This window comes from Erpetoichthys calabaricus, chromosome 18 (assembly GCF_900747795.2).
Source record: "Erpetoichthys calabaricus chromosome 18, fErpCal1.3, whole genome shotgun sequence".
Classification (NCBI taxonomy): domain Eukaryota; kingdom Metazoa; phylum Chordata; class Cladistia; order Polypteriformes; family Polypteridae; genus Erpetoichthys; species Erpetoichthys calabaricus.
In genome coordinates, this window is record NC_041411.2 from 37,801,152 (window position 1) to 37,822,586 (window position 21,435).

Consider the following 21,435-nt stretch of genomic DNA (forward strand, 5'->3'; position numbering starts at 1 on the left):
GAAGCAGTTCTCCTTCTACGCCACTGTCTTCCTCTGCCTACTGTATATGGAGACAATGAGAAAATGTAATAAGATGTGACACCTGCCTCTTCTACCCAGTTGTAAGACCAACTTGATTTCTTCAGACACTGTTACCTTCCATTTGTCATCAGACATTCAAACATATTTCTTCCCACTTAACAGGAGCAACACAACGGAAATTAACGTAATGAGGAAGGCAGAGTTTTGGCTGTTTTTTTTTGTTTTTTTTTTATAACTCTTCACCTGTTGAAAGCATTAAACGAAATGTTACAAATTGCCACCTTCAAGATTCATTAGAGGCTGTCAAACAGTACAAGATTTTTTTTTTTCAAATATATATATTTTTATTTAAAGTTGTCAACTTCCATTTTCTTCTATCAAAGCAACAAAAAAAATTCACATAAATATGTTACATTTCTAAAATGCAAAACTTTTAAATGTAATAAAAATCAAAACTGATACAAGCAATATTGCAGTTGGTTGTAGTTTGGCATTACATACAGTACAAGAAATTTCTATTCCAGCATCAGTGCCCAACAATTAGTTACCCCACAATATATCATGCCACTAGTCAAATAATCCTCATAAGGAACTGACGGTTTTCTATTATTCATACCATTTAAAAAAAGTAGATTTAATTTTCACTAAAATGTGAATTTTCAGCAGCGCACCTTTAAAGATGACTGTTAGATCTCTCATATACCCTAATCACGTCATCTTACTGTGCATAAAAAAAATTTAGAAGTAGTGTTATGTGTTCAAAATACACATATGAATAAACCAAATATAAGTAACTGGGGAAAGAAAATCCACCCTAACTTCTCTCAGTCCATTAAAGAGTCAAAGGGAGCAGCAGGCACAAGTCCGATATCAACCCTGGGTGGGATGCCAGGAGTCACACATTCATATCAGGGAATTTCAGTCCCCAATTACCCCAACATGCACACGTTCTGGACATGAGAGGAGACTGGAGACCCTTAGAGCTAGGGGGGTGTCTGGGCCACATGGGCACAAAGGACGTGCAAATTTCACAACCTCCCAGCCACAATGACAAAGATAAGCTCGTAATATTGTTAATGATTTATCCTTTCAGAGGAGCGTTTTAGGTAATTATTTAAATGGAAATTAAACATTTTTGAAATCTACTGAAGCTGGTTCCAGCTACATTTAGTAGAGCCAAGAATTAAACTCTAGCACCTGGACTTGTGTTACCCATTAAACAAGAGGGTTGCATCTCTAACCGTTCACCTTATTCACTAATATAAAATTTAAAAAAATTTAAAATATGAACTTCGAGAGTTGGAAACTGAATTTTTGTGTTGTCATGAAATGCATCTAATTCGGTTAATTTGCTGTTAACTGCAAGAAAAAAAATTAAGCTTATCGATAATTGATGTTTGAAAGTTGCAAGTCAAAAGTTTTTCCCAAAATGCCAAATAGAAATGCATGTGAAAGTGGACATCACCAGTGGTAACTCCCATAGCACGTGAATGCGGCCAAATCCACTTTACTCATTCTAAAGAAACAAATACATTCTTCAGGTGTGTGACCTACAACTGGGGTGTCAAACAGAGAAGGTGGGCGGCCATCATGGCTGCAGCGTCATTACTAAATAACAACCAGTCTCTGCTGTTAATGGAACATACTAGTTTTGGCTTAATTTTAACTGACTTCCTTCTTAAGATTCAGAATCTTTTTCATTTTGGATTTTACTTAACTAGCAGCCAATTAATAATGAAACCCAAAATTGAGCCAACCAATGACCCCCTAACTTGATCCCATTTGCACCTCTGTAGCCATCATACAACATCTGTATCAATAATATCTGGAAAGAAAAAATATGAAGGCCTGAGTAATATTGATCTTCTGTGGTCCACAAAACATTTGGATGATGCCCTCAGACAAAAAGGTCAGTTGTTGCGGAAATGTCTGGTGTAAAATGAGAATAGAATTTAACAACGTAATGCGTTGAATTAACAGTAAGAATCAGCTTCTAATTAAGGAATGGGTTGTAACAAAAATGGAAGTGAATTTAAACCCCCCAAGTTAGCTGGTCATCATTTGGCTGGTGTTACGTGTCATTAGTGTTTGGCTGTTGGTTAAGGAAGAAAGAAACGGATCAGGGTCCTGAATCTTATAAAGCAAATGAGTTAAAAGTATGCCAAAAATAGATACAATAATTGGTTAGATTAGATTTACAAAATTAAAGTGCCCCCTGCTGGGGACTCCTGAATGATTAATTGTAGAAATCAGCTGTTCATAGGTTCAATGGAAGGATCCATGCAAGGATCTCAATAAATGAATTAGTCTAAGAGTAAGACGTTGAGTGTAGCACAAAGTGACCCAGATTTGAGTTTGTGAGTCCCTGAATGAGACAAAGGTACTTCTACTAAAAATAAAATAGTATGAAAGTTACAATATTACAATTTCCGGAGGGCCTTTCTGGAAAGTTAGTCAAAGAAAACTTGTACGTACAGAATAGTACTCTAAACTAAAGGTATAGCCATTCCGACTGAAAGTGTTGTGACTGTGTGCTTAGACAGAAGCCAGCTCTGTATTAGTTCTGTGTTTATTTTATGCTTATTTGCTTGACAGCTTGAAAAAAGATATAATCCAACCATCCAGACATTTTCCTAACCCACTTATCCAGGACAGGGTCATGGGAAACTGGAGCCGATCCCAGTCAACACAGGGTGCAAGGCAGCAGCAACACCTGGACAAGGTGCCAATCCACTGCAGGGCAAACACATCTGGGCCAGTTTAGCAATGCCAGTTCACCTAACCTGCATGTCTTTAGACTGTGGGAGGAAACTGGAGCCCTCTGAGCAGAGGTAGGCAACGTCGGTCCTGGAGGACCACAGTGGCTGCAGGTTTTCATTCCAAAACAATTGCTCAATTAGAAACCAATCCTTGCCGGTCTCAGACCTTATTTAATTTTAAGTCTTCAATGTTAGGTTCTTACACCGTAGATTTTTTTTTCTTTCCAAGGATATCATTTAAATGATTTGTCACCCAAAACGGATAACTTTCAGTCTGTCACATTTTTCTCTTAAGTGTTTTATTGAACCACAGAGTGCATGATGAATCCACACAGGTGTAAATGGAAACAAGTTAGATGGAGAACTGCTGGCTCCTTTGTCATTTTACATCTTATTGCTAACTAGACAAAGAGCTCGTTTCGACAACGTAAGATGAAACAGCACGAGTGGAATAGTATAATATATAATAAGTATAAGAACCACAAACCTGATATAGGTGTATTGAATGAATGTGTAATTAGGCCTCGAGCTGTAGTCGAAATCGCCTTTCAGGCCTCTAGAGCTTTAATCGAAGTCGCCTTTCTCTTTGAATTTTCACAGCCGTAAATTCGCCGCCTGCCGCGATGTCGGTCTCGTAAGGTTTTTCGGGCAGCTACGCTGACGGCGACTGCGCAGTCGGCTTCGGCCATGCGCAGAAGGCGACTGCACATTCCGCACCACAAACCTGATATAGGTGTATTGAATGAATGCTTAATTAGGCCTCGAGCTGTAGTCAAAATCGCCTTTCAGGCCTCTTGAGCTTTAATCGAAGTCGCCTTTCTCTTTGAATTTTCACAGCCGTAAATTCGCCGCCTGCCGCGATGTCGGTCTCGTAAGGTTTTTCGGGCAGCTGCGCTGAAGGCGACTGCGCATTCAGCTTCGGACATGCGCAGAAGGCGACGTGTGCAGAAGGCAACTGTGCATTCCGCACCACAAACCTGATATAGGTGTATTGAATGAATGCGTAATTAGGCCTCGAGCTGTAGTCGAAATCGCCTTTCAGGCCTCTAGAGCTTTAATCAAAGTCGCCTTTCTCTTTGAATTTTCACGGCCGTAGTTGCCTTTCTCTTTGAATTTTCGTGGCCGTAAATCCGCCGCCTGGCGCGATGCCGGTCTCGTAAGGTTTTTCGGGCAGCTGCACAGAAGGCGACTGCGCATTCGGCTTCGGACGGACGTAAGTGAGTGAGTGAGGAGACTGGCAAATTATATATTAAGATAAGGAGCCATTAAAAACCGTGAATGCAGCTGTTTAAGACTGAAATACGCAATTAAGGGTGGGGCGCCTTAACAAGCAAGACCACTAAAATGAAGCTTCAAAATGTCATTTGAGCAATGAGTGCTTCATCAGCCGTAATTGACCCCTCATTAAGAAACTGGTTTGGAACAAAAACCTGCAGCCACTGCGGTCCCACGAGGACTGACATTGCCTACCCCTGCCCCAGAGGAAACCCACGTGGACATTATCCAAGTATAAAATACACTTATTTATTATCTAAAGTTATTAACCTTACAGTTAACAAGCATGATTTTAGCTCTTTATTGTTATCTACAAACAAATTACCTTATGATCATAAGGAATTTTCCAACTCATCTGCTCACTTCAGTCAAGCAATTGACCTTAGGAATTGGAAAGACATTCTATTAAAGGTGCTAAGTGCTTCCGAGCAATGTCACATCATATTATGTCCTTTAATCTGAAAGTAGGAAAGAATGTAATGGATGACAACTGGCTTTCAACTCAGTAAAATGTACAGCAGGGACAGTGGAGGAGTCGAATATCAAAGGTGCAGTAAGGTATAATGAAGACGCTCCCTTAGTTTATTTGAAGAAAATATTTTTAAAAATGTGTTTTCCTATACATTATATTGACAGTATGTTAACTCTGTATATTATTTGTCTGTTCATTTAATCTAATAAGTGGAAATTGAAAAGAAATAAATTCAGTTAGAATATGCCTTGTAAGAAGTGAATCTACAACTGGTCTTTGCGGCGATTCACTTTAAAAGTGAAACTCTGGTATGATGAATGGTCTCTGAGTCTACACAGCTCATTTTCACAGTGTCGTTAGTATGTTCAAGTCACTGATGGAGTTTGCAAAAGAATAATACTGTTGGGACAGGGTCCAAGTGCCTGTTGAGTTGGCATTCGTAGAGAAACTGGTGTCACTTTCTCTAGGGCATGCTTGTTATAAATAGCATTTCAAGTGTGCAGAGAGTGCACTTCCATAAAGTACGTACCTGGAAAATACTTGGAATTGGTATTTTAAAACTGAGATGGGACTAATCTGTAGAGCCCTGTCTCAATAAAGCTTTATTTTATATTGCACCGTTCTAGGATGAACTCCTTCAAAGGCACTGTACATGGACAGAATTATAACACAATTAGTTATATGTTTTCTAAAATTGAACCGCAATCTGGTACCGATTCTCTCTTGTCATCACACAGTCAATAAAAGGCAGTACTGGTACCTTGCCTTCCCCTTCACCTGTTGATGAGCACCCCTAATCGGAAACTCTGAAATCCAAAAAACTCTAAGATCTGAAACTGCGTGTGTTCGGTTATGACATTAGTGTAGGAGTCGATGGGAGGTTGAAAGAATTGTTAGCTATGTTCATGAAAATATGCATTCAAAGTTAGCAATGAATCACACTCCGTCATAAGGAGGTGAAAAGGACTGCCATTAAGAGAGTTGATAATGAAGAGCCACAGGAGATGAAGATTTCGATACTCAAAACACCCAAATCTGTATATGTGCCTAACAGCACCAGTAGAAGCACCGACGTGAGTGCACAACATCCAATTACTGACTTCATGTTTAAACGAATAGCTAAAGTTTGCATTACTGTCTAATTGGAACTGCAAACATGCCATGCCAGAATATTGCTGCAGCACTATAACACGTAGTGTATATATATATATATATATATATATATATATATATATACATGGACCACAAAGCTTATCTAAACTCTATTTGCTGTTGTTGAGCCAAATAGAGATTGTGAATGTAAACTCCCTCCATAGGAGGAAGACGGGAATGGTTCAATTAATCAGTCACAGATGAGTACGTGGATTCCACTTTGCAAGGCAGAAGACCAAAGATCCCCAGTTTCAATCTGCTTTTATTTTTCATTTTCCTCTCTTCCCCTTACTTATAAGATGAAATGCTTAGATGCTGTTTCATAATACGCAAGTCGGCCATCCGTTTCTTTTTTTGTGTACGTGTCAAGAGGGGCCCCTAAAAAAAGAAATGTCACCCTCTTGTGTCTAACAGACGCGTTCCTAAAGAAGGAAGCTACCCTAGTTCAGCTTACATCACCTTGTCTTATGACAGAAGCCTGTATGAATAACCTGCCTTCATAATAAAATCCTTAGTAGCTTGCAAGCAGTTAAATTTTCTTTCACAAGATACACTAGTCAAACTGACAAAAAAAAATGTCATAGATGACAGAAGCACTTCTAAAATGTGTGGGGCTAAGTAGTGCAGTGGTCTACGTGTGTGCCTGTCTGTTTCTTCTGTCGCCTCGCTCTTTACAAAATCTAAATTAGTCTTTCAGCTTCAGTTACCTTGTGCTACTGACGTCTTATTTAGCTTTCTATCAAGTTAAGTCATTTGCTACATTTGTGTTGCTCTCTCCCAGAAACCCCTGCAATTTAAAGTGCACAGACTGGAGGAATTGAGGGTGAGTGTTTTAGGAAGATGCAAATATTCCAAAAGCCAAAAACATACAAAAACCTTCTGGTTCCAGACATTTCAGACTAGCTAAGCCTAAAAGTGCGACGATTTTATGTCACATTTTTATGTCACGTTTTTTGTCACGCTTTAAATCGGGCTTATTTTAAAACCTACATATATATGTTTGGTATCATTCTTTTTAGAATTTATCGAACTTTAATGTGATGTGGTTACATTTTCAGATTCTTATTCTGTTTTTAAATTATAAACTAAAAAAATATCAAGAACTCATGTTCCGCGAGGCAAGACTTAACCAAGAGTGCCAAGAGATTTAACTATGCTCGGGCCGGAAATAAAAGACAGAGTAGGACAACTGCTGTACAGGCTTTTAAATGTTCAAAATGCCACGCAAGATGCAGATCACGAGGCACGGCAGCAGCAGCAAGCCAGCAGTTGATCGAGCAAAGAGGAGGTAAAAAAAAAAAAAAAAAAACTATTTGTTTCCCATTGTATCACTGTTTAAGAGGGGGTTTCGGAGGAGCGACTGTGTCTCCTTGGGGTGCATTCAGCCCCCCTCTTCACAACGCGAGCGACAGACTGGCTGTAACTGGGGGTTGGGCGCCAAAGGCACCAGGGGGGCTCGCCCCCCTAGTATTATATATATATATATATATATATATATATATATATTGTAATAGATGGCCGGCAGCTCAACATGGCCGGGACGCCCACAGAGTGGAAGGATGGGGGAAGGCAACCTCTTTGGGACACTACTTCCCCCAAGACGCTAGATGGCAGCCTATGCGCACTGCAGTGGTTCCCCGGATTCCGGCAGGGTACTATGGGACATATAGTTTGATGCCACAGCCCTGCTGAGTACTGTGGGTGCCGCCAGGGGACACCGCAAAAGAACCTGAGGAGTCACGTCTCCCCCATAGCCCAGAAGTACTACCCAGTCACGGGGATGAAAGCCTGGACATACCCCTGGGCTGAAGAAAACTTGAGATCTCCTTCTAACCTGGAAGTACTAGCAAGTCACATGAATGGAAGGACAGAAGCACTTTCGGGTTGAGGACTATAAAAAGGACTGCTGAAGACCCAGCAAGTGAGCCAGAGTCTAATTCGTTTTGCCATCAGGGAAAAGTAGTGTTTCTTCCCAATGAAGAGGCCTATCCGTGATAATTAAAAGATTTGTTGTTTGGTGAAAGTGAAATCCACATATGCGAGCGGCAGAGACGTGAAGTGGCTGGCGTGTAGTGCAGACCGGGGGGTTGGCGAGCAAAGCGAGCAGGGGGCAAAGCCCCCTAGTATATATACATTTTTTTTTTTTTTTTTTTTTATATTTTATTGAATTTATTAAAACCAAGTAACATTCTATAATAGCAAGTCAAACTTGACAAAAGTAAGTTCAAATCAACCCACATCCATGAGAAAGAGAGCAAGGCCAACAGCCAGGCTAAAACTTTAAGAGTAGGAAAGAAAAAAATGCTTATTCTAAAATGTTATTGATTACATCCTGCCAAGTTTTCAAAAAATTTTAAAATTTATAAAGCACCAACAAAGTGGTTATTCATCTGTGCATTGTCACCTACTAAGAGCCTTTGATAACGCTGGTAAAATTACTCCTGAATATGAAGGATTTGTAGGTCTTATATTGAAGTATGCAATATGAAGAGAAATGCGTCTAACTAAAGCTCTCCAAAGTGACATTATTGTAGTAGTTCACATTACACAGATGAGCATACACTTTACTGGCAACTTTGCAAGTGTTATTAACAGCAAATGAAGACTTTGTTAATGCCTTGTTTCATAACAGTATAAGAGTAATACATGTATTTTTGCAGTCCCTAAACTAAAGTGCTACTGGCTCGACTCTTCTATTTGGACAAGGTTACCAAAGAGGGTCAAAAAATGCCACTGTGACAGAAAGTGACAAATCTTTCCCCTGTCCTTTAGATGTTAGTGTACTTTTATTGCACATTGCTAGTTTAATAAAGTCCCAAAAGACAGTTCTTAAACACATTGTATTTTAAGTAGCCCTTTTGATTTCTTATTTCAAGGAGCAAAATAAGTATTTAGTTCCATATATTATAACACTAACTTGTTTAAATTTTCCAAAGGTAAAATATTATACCCATCCCTCCATCCATACATCTAATATCCAACTTGTTTAACCAAGTGTAGGGTCATGATGGTCAGGGTCCACCCCAATGGCATTAGGAGCAAGGCAGGAACCTGCTCTGAATATGAAATCGAAGAGTAGCAGAGTGCTACAGTATTATGATGCTCAGTAGTTAAAGTGGAAAAAAGAAGAAGTGGTATACCACCTCCAGCTTCTTCAGCTAAATGTGGGACAGGAAGGGGGTATTTGGTCATATGTAAGCCAGAAGACGACGGGGATGGGTTTCTTGCTACAATTTCCAGGAGATAGCTGCTGGTTAATGCGTATGGCATTACAGTATTGAGAGGTTGTAAGAAGTGCCGGTACTTGAGAAATCAAGTGACACCAAAAGTACAAAAACAAAAGTAGAACTTCTTGTACTGAATAATGGTGAGTAATGGCTGACTTCAAACACTGCTGGTATGTAAAAAAAATTTACAGTAGTCTGAACAGCAAGATGGAGAAGTGCCGGTATGCTGTTCTGGTGAGCACCAGTCTACTTCAAGTACTGATGATGCTCATAGAAAAGAAAAAAAAATTCACAGTGGTTCACTTTGGTATAGCATAACTTTCCTTGAATACTTGGCTGCTATTAGCAGGGTCTGAGAATTTTATATCCTTAGCAATATACTGTATTTAACATAGCTGCAGAAAAAAGAAATGAATACATGTGCTGATTTTCTGAACTCGCTGATTCAAACACGTGATGCAAGATGAGAGCCAACCCTGGGTGGCTGCCCAGTCACACCTTCGTTCTGTCAAACAGCCCAACCTGCATCTCAGAGTAACCAGAGTACAATGAGAAACCATCCATGTAGACATGGTGGCGGTGATGAGCAAACGTTACACAAACCGTCACCGGATTGTATTTGAACCGAGGACTCTGGAGCTATTATTATTGGAAAAACAAAATCATACTGCAAAGTAACTAAAAGTAATACAATGGAGTGATGAGATGATAAAATATAAAGAAGGTTTAACATGATGAAACTTTGTAAGAAACGCTAACCCCTATGACCCCATTCCTTTAAACCACAATATTCTCCTTTATTTCTAAACTGTAAATAGCCCAAAAAAGCTTTTTTTTAGTCTATAAAAAGGGAGTAAAAATACTCATTAAAAATACTGCCTTATTTTATATGATTATCATATCTAAGTACAGAATGCAAAATATATATAGTGCACAGTATGTATAAATATTTTAAAAGACAAATATATACTCAACAATGTAAACCTGGTCCTAAAGTTCTAGCATTAGTAAATTGAATTTGCACCGCTGGTCTTCGGTCCTCTCACAGAGAGTGCTCACATCATAGTCTCTACAATGGTGTGGGTTGGCTTAATCAAACCATTGTTCCCATTTGGATCCATGTGCGAGAGGGGTTCTTTCTCCTTGACGCTGTTTTGCAGGTGGGACTCAGCAGGACATGAACTCGCCCCTACAACTGGGGCTGCAACAGCTTTAATCCGCTGAAGGAAACAAAAAAAAAAAGGAATTAAAGTAAAGCAACGAATCTACTATAAAGATTTCCTATTTGTGCATGAAGTAAGGCAAGAGGACATTTACAATTCAAATGCATACATGAGTTATAAAAGATGAAAACTAATGCATTTAGTTTTTAGGGGTAACTATTGACTCTGACCTGAATTTTAAATCACATATTAATCAGATTACCAGGACAGCATTTTTTCACTTAAGAAATACAGCAAAAGTTATACCTCTTATAATATTGCAAGATGTTGAGAAATTAGTTCACATTTTTGTTTTCAGTCAGCTAGATTACTATAATGCACTCCTCTGAGGACCACCCAAAAAAGACATCAATCAAATACAACAAATGCAGAATGCAGCTGTCAGAATCTTAACTAGGAAAAGAAAATCCGAGCACATCACCCCAGTCCTAATGTCACTGCACTGGTTACCCGTGCCATTTAGAATTGACTTTAAAATCCTGCTTATGGTTTAAAAAGCCGTAAATCTTCTCGCTCCATCCTATATTTCAGAATGTCTTTCACCTTACACTCCAAATCGTAACCTTAGATCTTCAAATGAGTGTCTGCTTATAATTCCAAGAAGTGGTGAGGCAGCCTTCTGCTGTTATGCACCTAAAATCTGGAATAGCTGACCGATAGAAATTTACCAGGCTAATACGGTGGAGCACTGCTAAAAACACATATTTTAACATGGTTTTCTCATAGCTTCCATTTACTTTAATCCTGATATTCTGTATATGCATTTAATTATCATTATCATTCATGGTGGCTCCATAATCTGTACTAACCCCTACTTTCTCTGCTGTTCTTTTTCTGGTTTTCTGTGGTAGTGATCTGCGCCACCACCACCTAATCAAAGCACTGAGCAGTCCCTACATTGATGGATTAAAGACCAGAGGTCCTACCATGACCGTCATCATCAAATTCTTCCAATTGAAGCCTGAAAACAATGAGGACTGATTGAGATCATTTATGTTAGGTAAAATGCCTAGTGAGGGCTGGGTGGTCTCGTGACCTCGGAACCCCCTGCAGATTTTGTTTTTTTTTTCTCCAGCCGTCTAGATTTTTTTTTTGTTTTTTCTGTCCTCCTTGGCCATCGAACCTTACTTTTATTCTATGTTAATTAGTATTGGCTAATTTTATTTCTTATATATTTTGTCTTTTTTCTCTTTTGTTCATCCTGTAAAGCACTTTGAGCTACATCATTTGTATGAAAATGTGCTATATAAATAAATGTTGTTGTTATTAGTACAAACAGCATTTTGGGACGGTGGTGGTGGGGCAATATCTGTTAGACATCAAACAACCTGCAGGCTATTGAACTTACTTGAGGTATATGAGGAGACGCTGACACAAATGAACAAAGCAGCTACCAAAGTTGAATTTTGCAGGATTAAAGCTCTCTTGATTCTTGTACATTAGAACCTCCACTTCAACATGACATGAAAACCCCCCTGTCTGACCTTTGGAATTTGGGTTAACGCAGGTCAGTGATATGAAAATCAAGTTCTCAGTTTAGATTACAAGGCAGGCAAAGTCACAAGCTGAAAATACTGTATGTAAACTACAACGACTGAGTTCTGTCTACAGATTGCCACACGCCTTAATTACGTAACAATTGCTGATAGTGTATGGTGCAAAGACCTATGTGCAGTAAGTGAAAAACAAACTGTGAATGTTTATTTTAGAACATAGTTTATGAACTGTGTCATGTACACATTTTGTAACCTGTGTGCACTATGTGTCTTTCGTTATAATAGCCTTATGATGGTGCCACATAGCAAACAGATGTTGATCGTGCACAGTCCTGATGGGAAAATGGATATAGACACTGGTGTGGACAAAACATATCATATTAGTGACACGACAGACAAGGCAGGCAATTGACTGGGGCCCCGAAGTAGGAACGGACCCCCAGAGTGTAACCATTTACACAGATGCTCATTCCGATAACAAATCTGTGGGAATCCCCATTGCAGCATAGCACTGACACACTGCAATAACACGATCGGAAACCCCTCCCTCCATTGTGAGAGTGTTTATGATAAATGGTTCATTAAATGTAATCAGAGCCATTTTCATAAATTATGAAGAAGGTTTACATGTCTGGAAGCAAAAATTGACTTGACTCAGTTTGGTGAGACCATTCCGCCATTTCAATCTCTCCCAGACGCACTGCAGCCGGTGTTGCACCAATCCAGCCACAAAGTGACAGGGTAACAGTGAGATGAGGGTCTAAGAAGTTAAATATAGTCCCTCACCAGTGTTCATTTTTATTTCTTTTTTGATATACTTTATTAATCCCCAATCGGAAATTACATTTTTGCATGACCTTTTTGGAGTCGCAGCATAGGGTCAGCCATTGCACAGCACCCCTGTAGCAATTTTCAGGTTGTGTGCCTGACAGAGTAGGATCCCTTCTGGCAGTAACAGGATTTGGAGCAACCAGCTTCCAGATACCATTGCAGATCCTCATCCACAGAGCCACCACTCTGCCTATTTGAAGCTGATTATATCTTACTTGAGATCTTCGATGTACTAGGAGAGACTTTCAGCCCGAACTCCACTTTCAATAAAGCACAACGTTTAAAGGTCTTTGCTGGAGCCAAAGCTCATTAACAGCAGTTTTGAAAAGTTGTAGTAATACTTTTATGAGTAATTCTGCACTTTTACTTTATTTTTAAAATATTAAAATGTGAAATTTTTATTTAGTTTTTATTACTATGTGCACCTTACATTTATTTGCATTTTATTCACTTTTATAGACTTTTACATTTTACGTTAGGGTGGCACAGTGGTGGCACTGCTGCCTCGCAGTAAGAAGACCAGGGTTCATACCCCAGGTCCTCCCCCTGTGGAGTTTGCATGGGTTTCCTCCCACTGCCCAAAAACATGCAGGATACATGAACTAGTGATGCTAAATTGGCCTGTGTGTGTGTTTGCCCTGCGATGGACTGGCGCCTTGTCCAGGGTTTGTTCCGGCCTTGAACCCCTTGCTAGCTTAGTCAGGCATCCAACCCCCACCGTGACCCTGGTCTGGATTAAGAGGGTTCAAGAAAAATGACACAACAATTTACTTTTTCTATAATTATTGTTTTTCTATACACATTTTGTATTTACTGTAGTGTTTTATTATATAATCTGTTTTCACAAAATTACAATAAAAGGATTTGTGTTTATTAAATTCCTCCAGTTCATCTTATTAGTTTAGACTTTGCGCTAAAACAATAGTAATAAATTTCAGCATGCTAAGACTCAGGATAGGGTGAGTTGGAAGGCCCAATGGAGTTTTTTTTTTTTTGCCTAGGACCCCCAGGGTCCCTAGAATGGCTTCTGATTAGAATAGTGGGATGAATACCACTAGAGGAAAAAGAGCCTGATATCTGAGAGGAGCTCCTTAGAATTGAAGAAGCACAGAGATTGTGACTAAGAGGTCACAGAAGGGACCTCCTTTTTAGTATTAGTGGGCCTATATTGCACAGAGTGATAGACAAGCTTCTGAGGATTTGCATTACCCTTTAAGTATTAGGTATGGTTCAGGGCTGCAGGAACACCTAAGACTGGTAGAGTTGGTCCCAGGTGTTCCAGGGGTCATCTTTAACTCTGAAAGTAATCTGAAGCTGTGATCCCTGGTCAGAACTTAAAAGGCCCTTCCCATTAATGCTATAGACAAAAGCTTGACTGGCTAGAGGATTGAAGAGAAAGGTAAGGAAGATGAAAGAGAGAGAGAAAGCATTTTGGCTTCTGTAAAGATATGGGAGCTAGATCAGCCACCATTGCTAATGGACAGGCAACTGGCCTGTTCACAGACACCCAGACAGACGTCAGGTTAGTCGTCTTTACTTTATTTTGATTGGTTGTCTCTAAATCCGTTAATTTTTTGCACGGTGCTCATCATTCTCATTTTTACATCTTTGGCCTTTCTTGGCTTTAAAAATAAGATCCTGAAAACCATCCTTCTAACAGTTTGAGTTGGAGTGCCAGTCAAAGAGATTTTTGTCTCAATTTTAAGAGAACTTGAAAGTTTAAATCTTACCTCAATGAGCGGTCCATCTGACTGAAAAATTTTGATCACCACCACCACTGGGATGCATATCATTGATGCAAGTGCCATGGTCCAGCCAAGGCCAATTGCCCACTCCGGATATTCATATGACTTGTTGTATCTCAATGGTGTATATTTGGCCAAGGAAAAAATAAAGCAACTCTTTTTGTGAAGAAAAAGAGACAAAGAAAATCACATATTAAAAAAAGAGCTTATAACACTCACAAGACTTACTGCCATCTTTGATAAAGATGAACATACAAAGCTTTATAAAACAAACAGCAAAGAAAATAAGATGTACCTTCGGGGAAAATATGGGCTTGTGTTCCATTACAACTAATCACAACACATTTTCTAAAATAAATAATATTTCCTAACATACAAGTGTCAGACTGACTGCAGCGACTATCCCCAACACTTGGTGCATCCTTCTTTGGCCTACATAACGGCACAAATCCCTTTTCTATAATGTATAACAAGGAGAACGCACCAGGAGGGGTCTTGGACCACAAAAAGTCTACATCCGAATGTTGATAGTTCTAAACTGCACCTTTCAATTCAGTTCACACATTTTCAATCACATCTACAGTAAATCCAGCCAGAGAGACAGATAGATGGATTTTTCTTTGGTCGTTCAGTCATTTCTTTATCCATTTTGAAGTTGGTTAAGAGTCATTGCTATGCTGAGAGGTCCACAATGATGCCAACCACATTATGCTTTTTCTGTTATTCAATCATTTGGACACCTATTCTTTTACAAAAACATTAGAGCTACTCGTTTACAAAATTAATTTTAAATTGTTTTACCATTTTTGTGGGATAAAAACTGAAGCCTATGAAGGACGGCTGGGGATCCTTCCCGGATGGGACATCCTTTATAAGAAAAGACCGGGGGAATGGGCCTACTACCAGGAGTACCTCCCCTGGGACACGAGAGGGCAGCCCCCTGGGTTTAATTCGGGGTCACGGATTTGGAGCTCAGAAGCTCAACCCGCTGGGGGTCCGTGGCCATCACCAGTGGGCACCTGGACAGCTCCGGAGTCTGGGAATACAGCACTTCCACCACACCCGGAAGTGCTGCCAGAAGAGGAGCGGGGTTCCTATGCAGCACTTCAGTCACACCTGGAAATGCTGCCGGAGGTTAATCAAGAGACACCTGGAGCACTTCCGGGTGCACTATAAAAGAGGCCACCTCACTCCATTCAGAGTCGAGAGGAGGAGGACAAAGCTTAGGAAGAAAGGAGTAGAGGCGGTGAAAAGATGGAGTTTCGTCTTATTGGAGCACTGTGTTGTGTGTGGGACAGTATAAAGAAATAAATGTGTGTTATTTTGGACATTTTGAGTCCGTGACTGTCTGTGTCCGGGCTGATCTTCTACAGGGCACAAACCATGATGGGGGAAAAATATACTTTACTAGTATGGTATTTCTCCATCATGTTATTTTAATGATAGACTAGTATAAAGATGTCATATTTCAGCTAGGGACTCAACCATGTAGCTATATATTATATATTTATATTTTATCAAGTGTAGCTTAATTTTCGGTGATCTTTTTGTTTTCTTAAAAATTATTATTGTGTATATTATGTTATTTATTATATTTTTGTTATTTTACATTTCTTTTAAAGTCTCTTAAATTGTGCACTGAATTCTTTCTTCTCTCATGTGGGAATGAAAACAGCCATTAAACAATTTTACCATAAATGTGCAAAGACAGTGACCTCTAATAGTATTGTTGGCTGCAGAAATTCTGATACAAAAGTTTAATTCGGTGCAGTGGGCTGGTGCCTGTTCCAGAGATTGTGCCCAGTGTTTGCTGGGATAGATTTCAAATTCCCCAAGACCCTGCTATGGATTAAGAAAAGGGAATGGATGGATGTTTAGACCACATTTATGTCAAGCGTTTGTTCTTTTTTCATTTTAGTTTTTTGTGATGTAGCAGGATAAACAGACCTTGATATATTCAACTTGCACGTATAGTGAAACGAAAATCAAATACACGTGCAACACAATAAACTTAACAGCTTCCACTGAGCAAAGCATAGCAAAGGTGCTGATGAGCATTACACTAACAGTATTTGAGTATTCACAGTCTTACTGTGGAGACTGATGGGATCCTTGAGTTTCATTTAAACAATACAGTTAAGATGATTTAATTATTTGACTAAAGGGTATATCTAATTAGGTACAGTACAATAGATTAACACATTTGTGGCCAAAGAAAAATAGTTTCAGCTTTATTTCAGTTAACTAAAAGGAATGATGAACTGCAATACTTTATTTATTGCAAAGGGAAAAAAATCACTTTTAAAACATTGTGAGATAAATATTGTGATATCATAATCCAGTGTTTATTGCAAATCCTAATTTTGTTACCTGTGCCGCTTACTTCGATTGTCTTATTTTTTTATGTACAGTATATTTGTTGTGAATCTCGGCAATTAATAATTATTTTTGCTTTGTATTCTAGACTTTGGTAAGGGTTTAGTAATAACTTATTCCACGCATGTCTTTATTAGTGTTTCTGATTACAATTTCTTGTTAATCCTCTTAACCACAGTTTTTGGTTTGCATTTTCTTCTCTAGTGCTGGCTCCAGGCATCCAAGCAAGAAATGGCCCTAAGGTGTGGATGTTACTGTAGTGCGGCAACACAAATATGTAGTGGTGCTTGAAACTTCAACTCCCAGCAGTCCCTGCAGTGGTTCTGATTGGTCATCTGCTGAAGGTGCAGGGGCTGTTGGGTACAAGGAGGCCGGTGCAACATTTAAAAGGGGGCTATTGCTATCAAAAAGGGGAGAAGTATTTTGTGTTTCGTGTTTGAAGTTTCCTGCCTGTCTACCTTCCATTCTGATACCTTTGGATTCTTGTTTTGTCCTGGATCCGTCTCCTGTTTTGATTGTATGGACTGTCTGGTGTCTTCCTGCTACATGAGGACTGTCTGAGGATTTATTGTCGTCTTGTGAAGAAAGGTGCGCTCCTGATCCCATTCATATACCATCATCTCATTAGGAAATACAGGTAGGACTGACCATTACATTCATATACAGAGTGCTGATCACTGGACTATCTACCATCATTTTATTTCATTAATTGATGTTTTCATGGATTTCATAGTGTGTGATTAGGGTTAGTGGTTTGTTATTGTTGAATTTATGTTTATTGTACATCGCCGTAAGAGGAAACTGAGGTGGGATTGTGTTTAAATGTATTATTGTTTAATGCATTCTTTAATTTCTGTTTTATTACCAGTCACTTTTTTGTCTCTTCTTAAGAGTGTGTACGGGTCAGGCCGAGGATGGGGGCGTCCCTGGAATCTCCACCAAAAAAATAAATAAATCACTGTCTCTTTGACAGTGTGAATCTTATCGGCTAAAGACCGCTACATATTTTTTTGGCAAGCCAGGTACACATTTCCGCTACACACATGTGCGCATATGACTCTCCGATCTCTGTCTCTACAATCAGATGTGTCACTAGAGCATCAGGTGTGAAGTACCTAAATGAGTGTGCTCCGATATCCAAATAGGACCCCTGCCCCACCCGCACTCTTTGATTTGATGTAAAAAATGGGGGAGCATCCACCCACCACTGCCTGGGGTCATCATATACTTTTGAGCCAGCCCTGGGTGGATTGATTTCTTTGACTTACAGTTTTGGCCCTTTTTGTGAATTCTGATCACATCTTTTTTCTTTTCCTGGTCCCAGGTTTTCTGTTTTTTATCTGTTAGTTGTTGAGCTCACTGACTCTAACTAGATATGGATGTTCATTTCAGAGGAATGAAAAATGAGACATTATTTGAAGTTGCTACGACTGGTTTTCCCAAACTCAAATCAAACAGAACTCTTTCTGCCTAACAAGGCAGAGCTCTGAGTTGAGGGTATTGTTGATTACACAATGGTGTAATTAGTTATAAGAAGAAGAAATGACCGGCCAGCTGGATCTACCGTACATCATCTGCTCTTAAGAAACATGTTGCTTGAACATTAACCTTATTTTGGAAACAATAACATAATTTTATTAAAAAGTTTAGATTTCAAAGTTCTCATTAGAAAAGGGAAATTAATATTGTGACATGGCATGACTTGTGATACAAACAATGTTTCAAAATATGAACTGCAGCATTTCCCGAGTAGAACGACTTAATTTTTTTTAAATGGACGCATAATTTTTTTGTGCAAATCTGTGGGTCAGTGTGTATGTGTGTGCACTCTGTGATGGGCTGGTGTCCTGTCCAGGGTTGTTCCTGCCTAGGTCCCTATGCTTGCCGTGATAGGCTCCAGCTTCCCCGCAACCCTGCCATGGATAAGCGGGTTTCAAAAATGGATAGATGGATGGTAAAACACATTTTCATCCATCAGCTAACAGCATTGACAGCAGCAGTAACCTGTTGCCATTCAATGCATTTGCACGTGCTGGTGACACCAATGCATAGACCATCAAAAAAGGTTCTTTGTGTGCCTCTAATTTAAAGATGGGAACTTCTATATTGCACTACTGGATGTGTCAGATGGGAGGCAACTCCAGCACCCAATGAAGTTATGCAGCATCGTGATTGCATATGTATGAGGTTGCTTAGCATAGTCCATATATACAGTAGTTGTTTCAGGGTGGTAACAGGGTGGAGTTGTGATGTGTTCACATATGCACATTTACAAGATGATTGTAATTTACAACAGACAAACTACCGTATATACTCGCGCATAAGTCGGGTCTTGAAACCTTTGAAGTGTGTTCTGACATGTGGTTAGCATACACACTTCAGTAGTCTGTTGGTTTATTGTTTATGTACATGCATGTGCACACCTATTATTTGTAATGCCTACAGTTATGATATACAGTATATGTGCACGTATAAGTCAGTTCTTGAAACCCGAAAAAAAAATAAATCATAAAATCAGACCCCGACTTATACACCCGTTGAAAAAATACAACACTTAATTTTTTTCTTAACATCTTCTTGACTCCTCCAATCTCGCACCAGTTTCTTTTGCCACTTCAACAACTTAAAATTTAAAACCATCCTCTTATTTTCTTCTGGTCGAACGCTCCATCGTAGATAAGGGATGCTCTTACGATAAAAGTGTATGAGGGTGTGAGATACAAAAAACACAAATCAGAGCAAACGTCGCTTCAGAATAGTTTGGGTATTCCCGTGTGGTCACGTAGGCACAATACATAGAAAACAAATGCAGTGTGCTCCGTGGTTACTCTCTCAGGTGAGTGTTAGCAGATCATAATCTCTTAGATATCTTAATCTCTTTTCCGCATTCAACTTATATGACGACATTATAAAATAGCAGAAATTATACAGTAAAATCAAGCCAAGGAGAACTTTAATGCAAGTATATATGGTACATACAAATGTATGCAAGCATGGTTTTAGAAATTTTTTTTTCACGTTTTACTTCTTTTTTTTAACATATGCATATTTTCACACTGAAATGTTTTATAAATAACATCCAAGGTATCTGCAGTCCACATATGAATAAAATAAGAATTATAAATGGATGAATTTCATACTGTACAACAGAGTGAACAACATTCCAATGTGTTTTGCAGAAAAGGGCAGGGGACTGAAAATACGTCTGTCTGGCTGTTTGTAACTTCTACAGTTTTTTTGCTAGTGTTTTTAAGCATTATTCATATTTAATACCTACATGGTGTAGAATTTAATTAAGTAGCCATTCATTTTTGTAATATATCTACAATGAAATGAGCAGTACTCACTAGAGTTACTTACCACACATAAGACTGGGGTGATTACCGACCAGCTCCATTTCATCCAGGGATTTGGTCTATAGCCAATCATATCTTCAATTGCATCATAGAAATTATTAGCGCCTGTTTGAGGAAAGCAAAGCAAAGAAAAGAAGAAAGCATATTATTAAAAAAAAATTATATTAGTATTACTTGGGCGGCACGGTGGCACAGTGGTAGCGCTGCTGCCTCACGGTAAGGAGACCTGGGTTCACTTCCCGGGTCCTCCCTGCGTGGAGTCTGCATGTTCTCCCCGTGTCTGCGTGGGTTTCCTCCCACAGTCCAAAGACATGCAGGTTAGGTGCATTGGCAATCCTAAATTGTCTCTAGTGTGTGTATGTGCCCTGTGGTGGGCTGGCACCCTAATTGGAAAATGACTGACTGACTGGTATTACTCTATTAATTAATATTTTTAATTGACTATCATACTATCTGGGGGTTTGCCAACCAGGATCCCAAGCTTGTTTTGTCATGTGGTGGGTGCGGCAATGCGCTGTACCAGTGCATGCTCCCCAACCTGACCTGACCTGACCCAACATACTATATTATTTTACAATTAGCCATGGTACCTGTCAACGACAGGTAATATTATAGTTAAAAAAATATTTGCTACCTCATGGCCTAGGTGTTCCTTTAGTGCTTTTCCTCTGTGTTTGTGTGTGCCTAAACGTTTCTTCACTGCTGCTCCCTCTCTCGAGTGCGTTACCATAAAGTCTGCTTATTTTCGAGGTGTCTTTCTTTTCTCCTGTCTGGTTTTATTCTTTCTCTCTCTCAGTGCGCCTCCTACACCTTTACTCTTCCGCGTGTGTCTCACACTCACACCTCCTCTTTCAATTGCATCACCAAGGCCAAACTGACCAATCAGATTGCTCTGAAGGACTGGATACCCAGACTTTTGTGTTTTATTATACAGGAGATTAAAATATACTGTATTATAAATACCAATGTTATTGGACTAATTACTAATGGAAATAGAATAGCATTTAGATGGAGATGATTCATTACCTGGTACTCAATACCACAAAGACAGTGGAAATGGTAATTGACTTTCACAAACAGACTTTAGAACCTCTTCCTCTGGAAATGAATGATTTTACCGTCAATATGGTGAAGTCCTTTAATTTTTTTTTTTTTTTTTTACATCTATTACAGACATTCCCACCTGGGACAATAACACCACTACCATCAGTATGACGTCTCAACAAAGGATGTGTTTTCATCAACTAAAAAAAAAATATTTCCCAGCTCATCCTAGTACAGGTATACAAAACCATATTTGAAAGTCTGATCACTCTCTTCATTGTTGTCTGGTTTGGTTCAGCAATGGTCCACTCCACAAATACATTGTTTTTTGCAGACCTATATGGGTCTAGTGTCATAAACCACGTCAAAGGATCACCACTGACTCATCTACCAATGTGATGTGAGCCGGTACACTCAAACACATCTGGTATGCACTAAACAGTGCCGGTACACAACTG

General features: G+C 39.3%; 1 protein-coding gene across 2 annotated transcripts in view; it reads right to left on the minus strand.

Moving 5' to 3' along the window:
• Positions 1-257: 257 nt before the first annotated feature.
• Positions 258-21,435, minus strand: part of slc6a6b (solute carrier family 6 member 6b) — a 131,470-nt gene continuing 110,292 nt past the window's right edge. The window contains exons 12-15 of one of the 2 annotated variants that reach the window (XR_007933912.1): positions 19,938-20,038; positions 14,187-14,357; positions 3,758-10,126; positions 258-3,504 (exon numbers count right to left, since the gene is read on the minus strand). Coding sequence is in view for 1 of the 2 variants with exons in the window: in XM_028825114.2 (XP_028680947.2) it covers positions 9,962-10,126; positions 14,187-14,357; positions 19,938-20,038 (437 nt within the window). In the remaining variant the exon portion in view is untranslated. Of the gene's footprint in view, positions 10,127-14,186; positions 14,358-19,937; positions 20,039-21,435 lie in introns of both variants that reach the window. The other variant, XM_028825114.2, reaches the window with a different exon arrangement.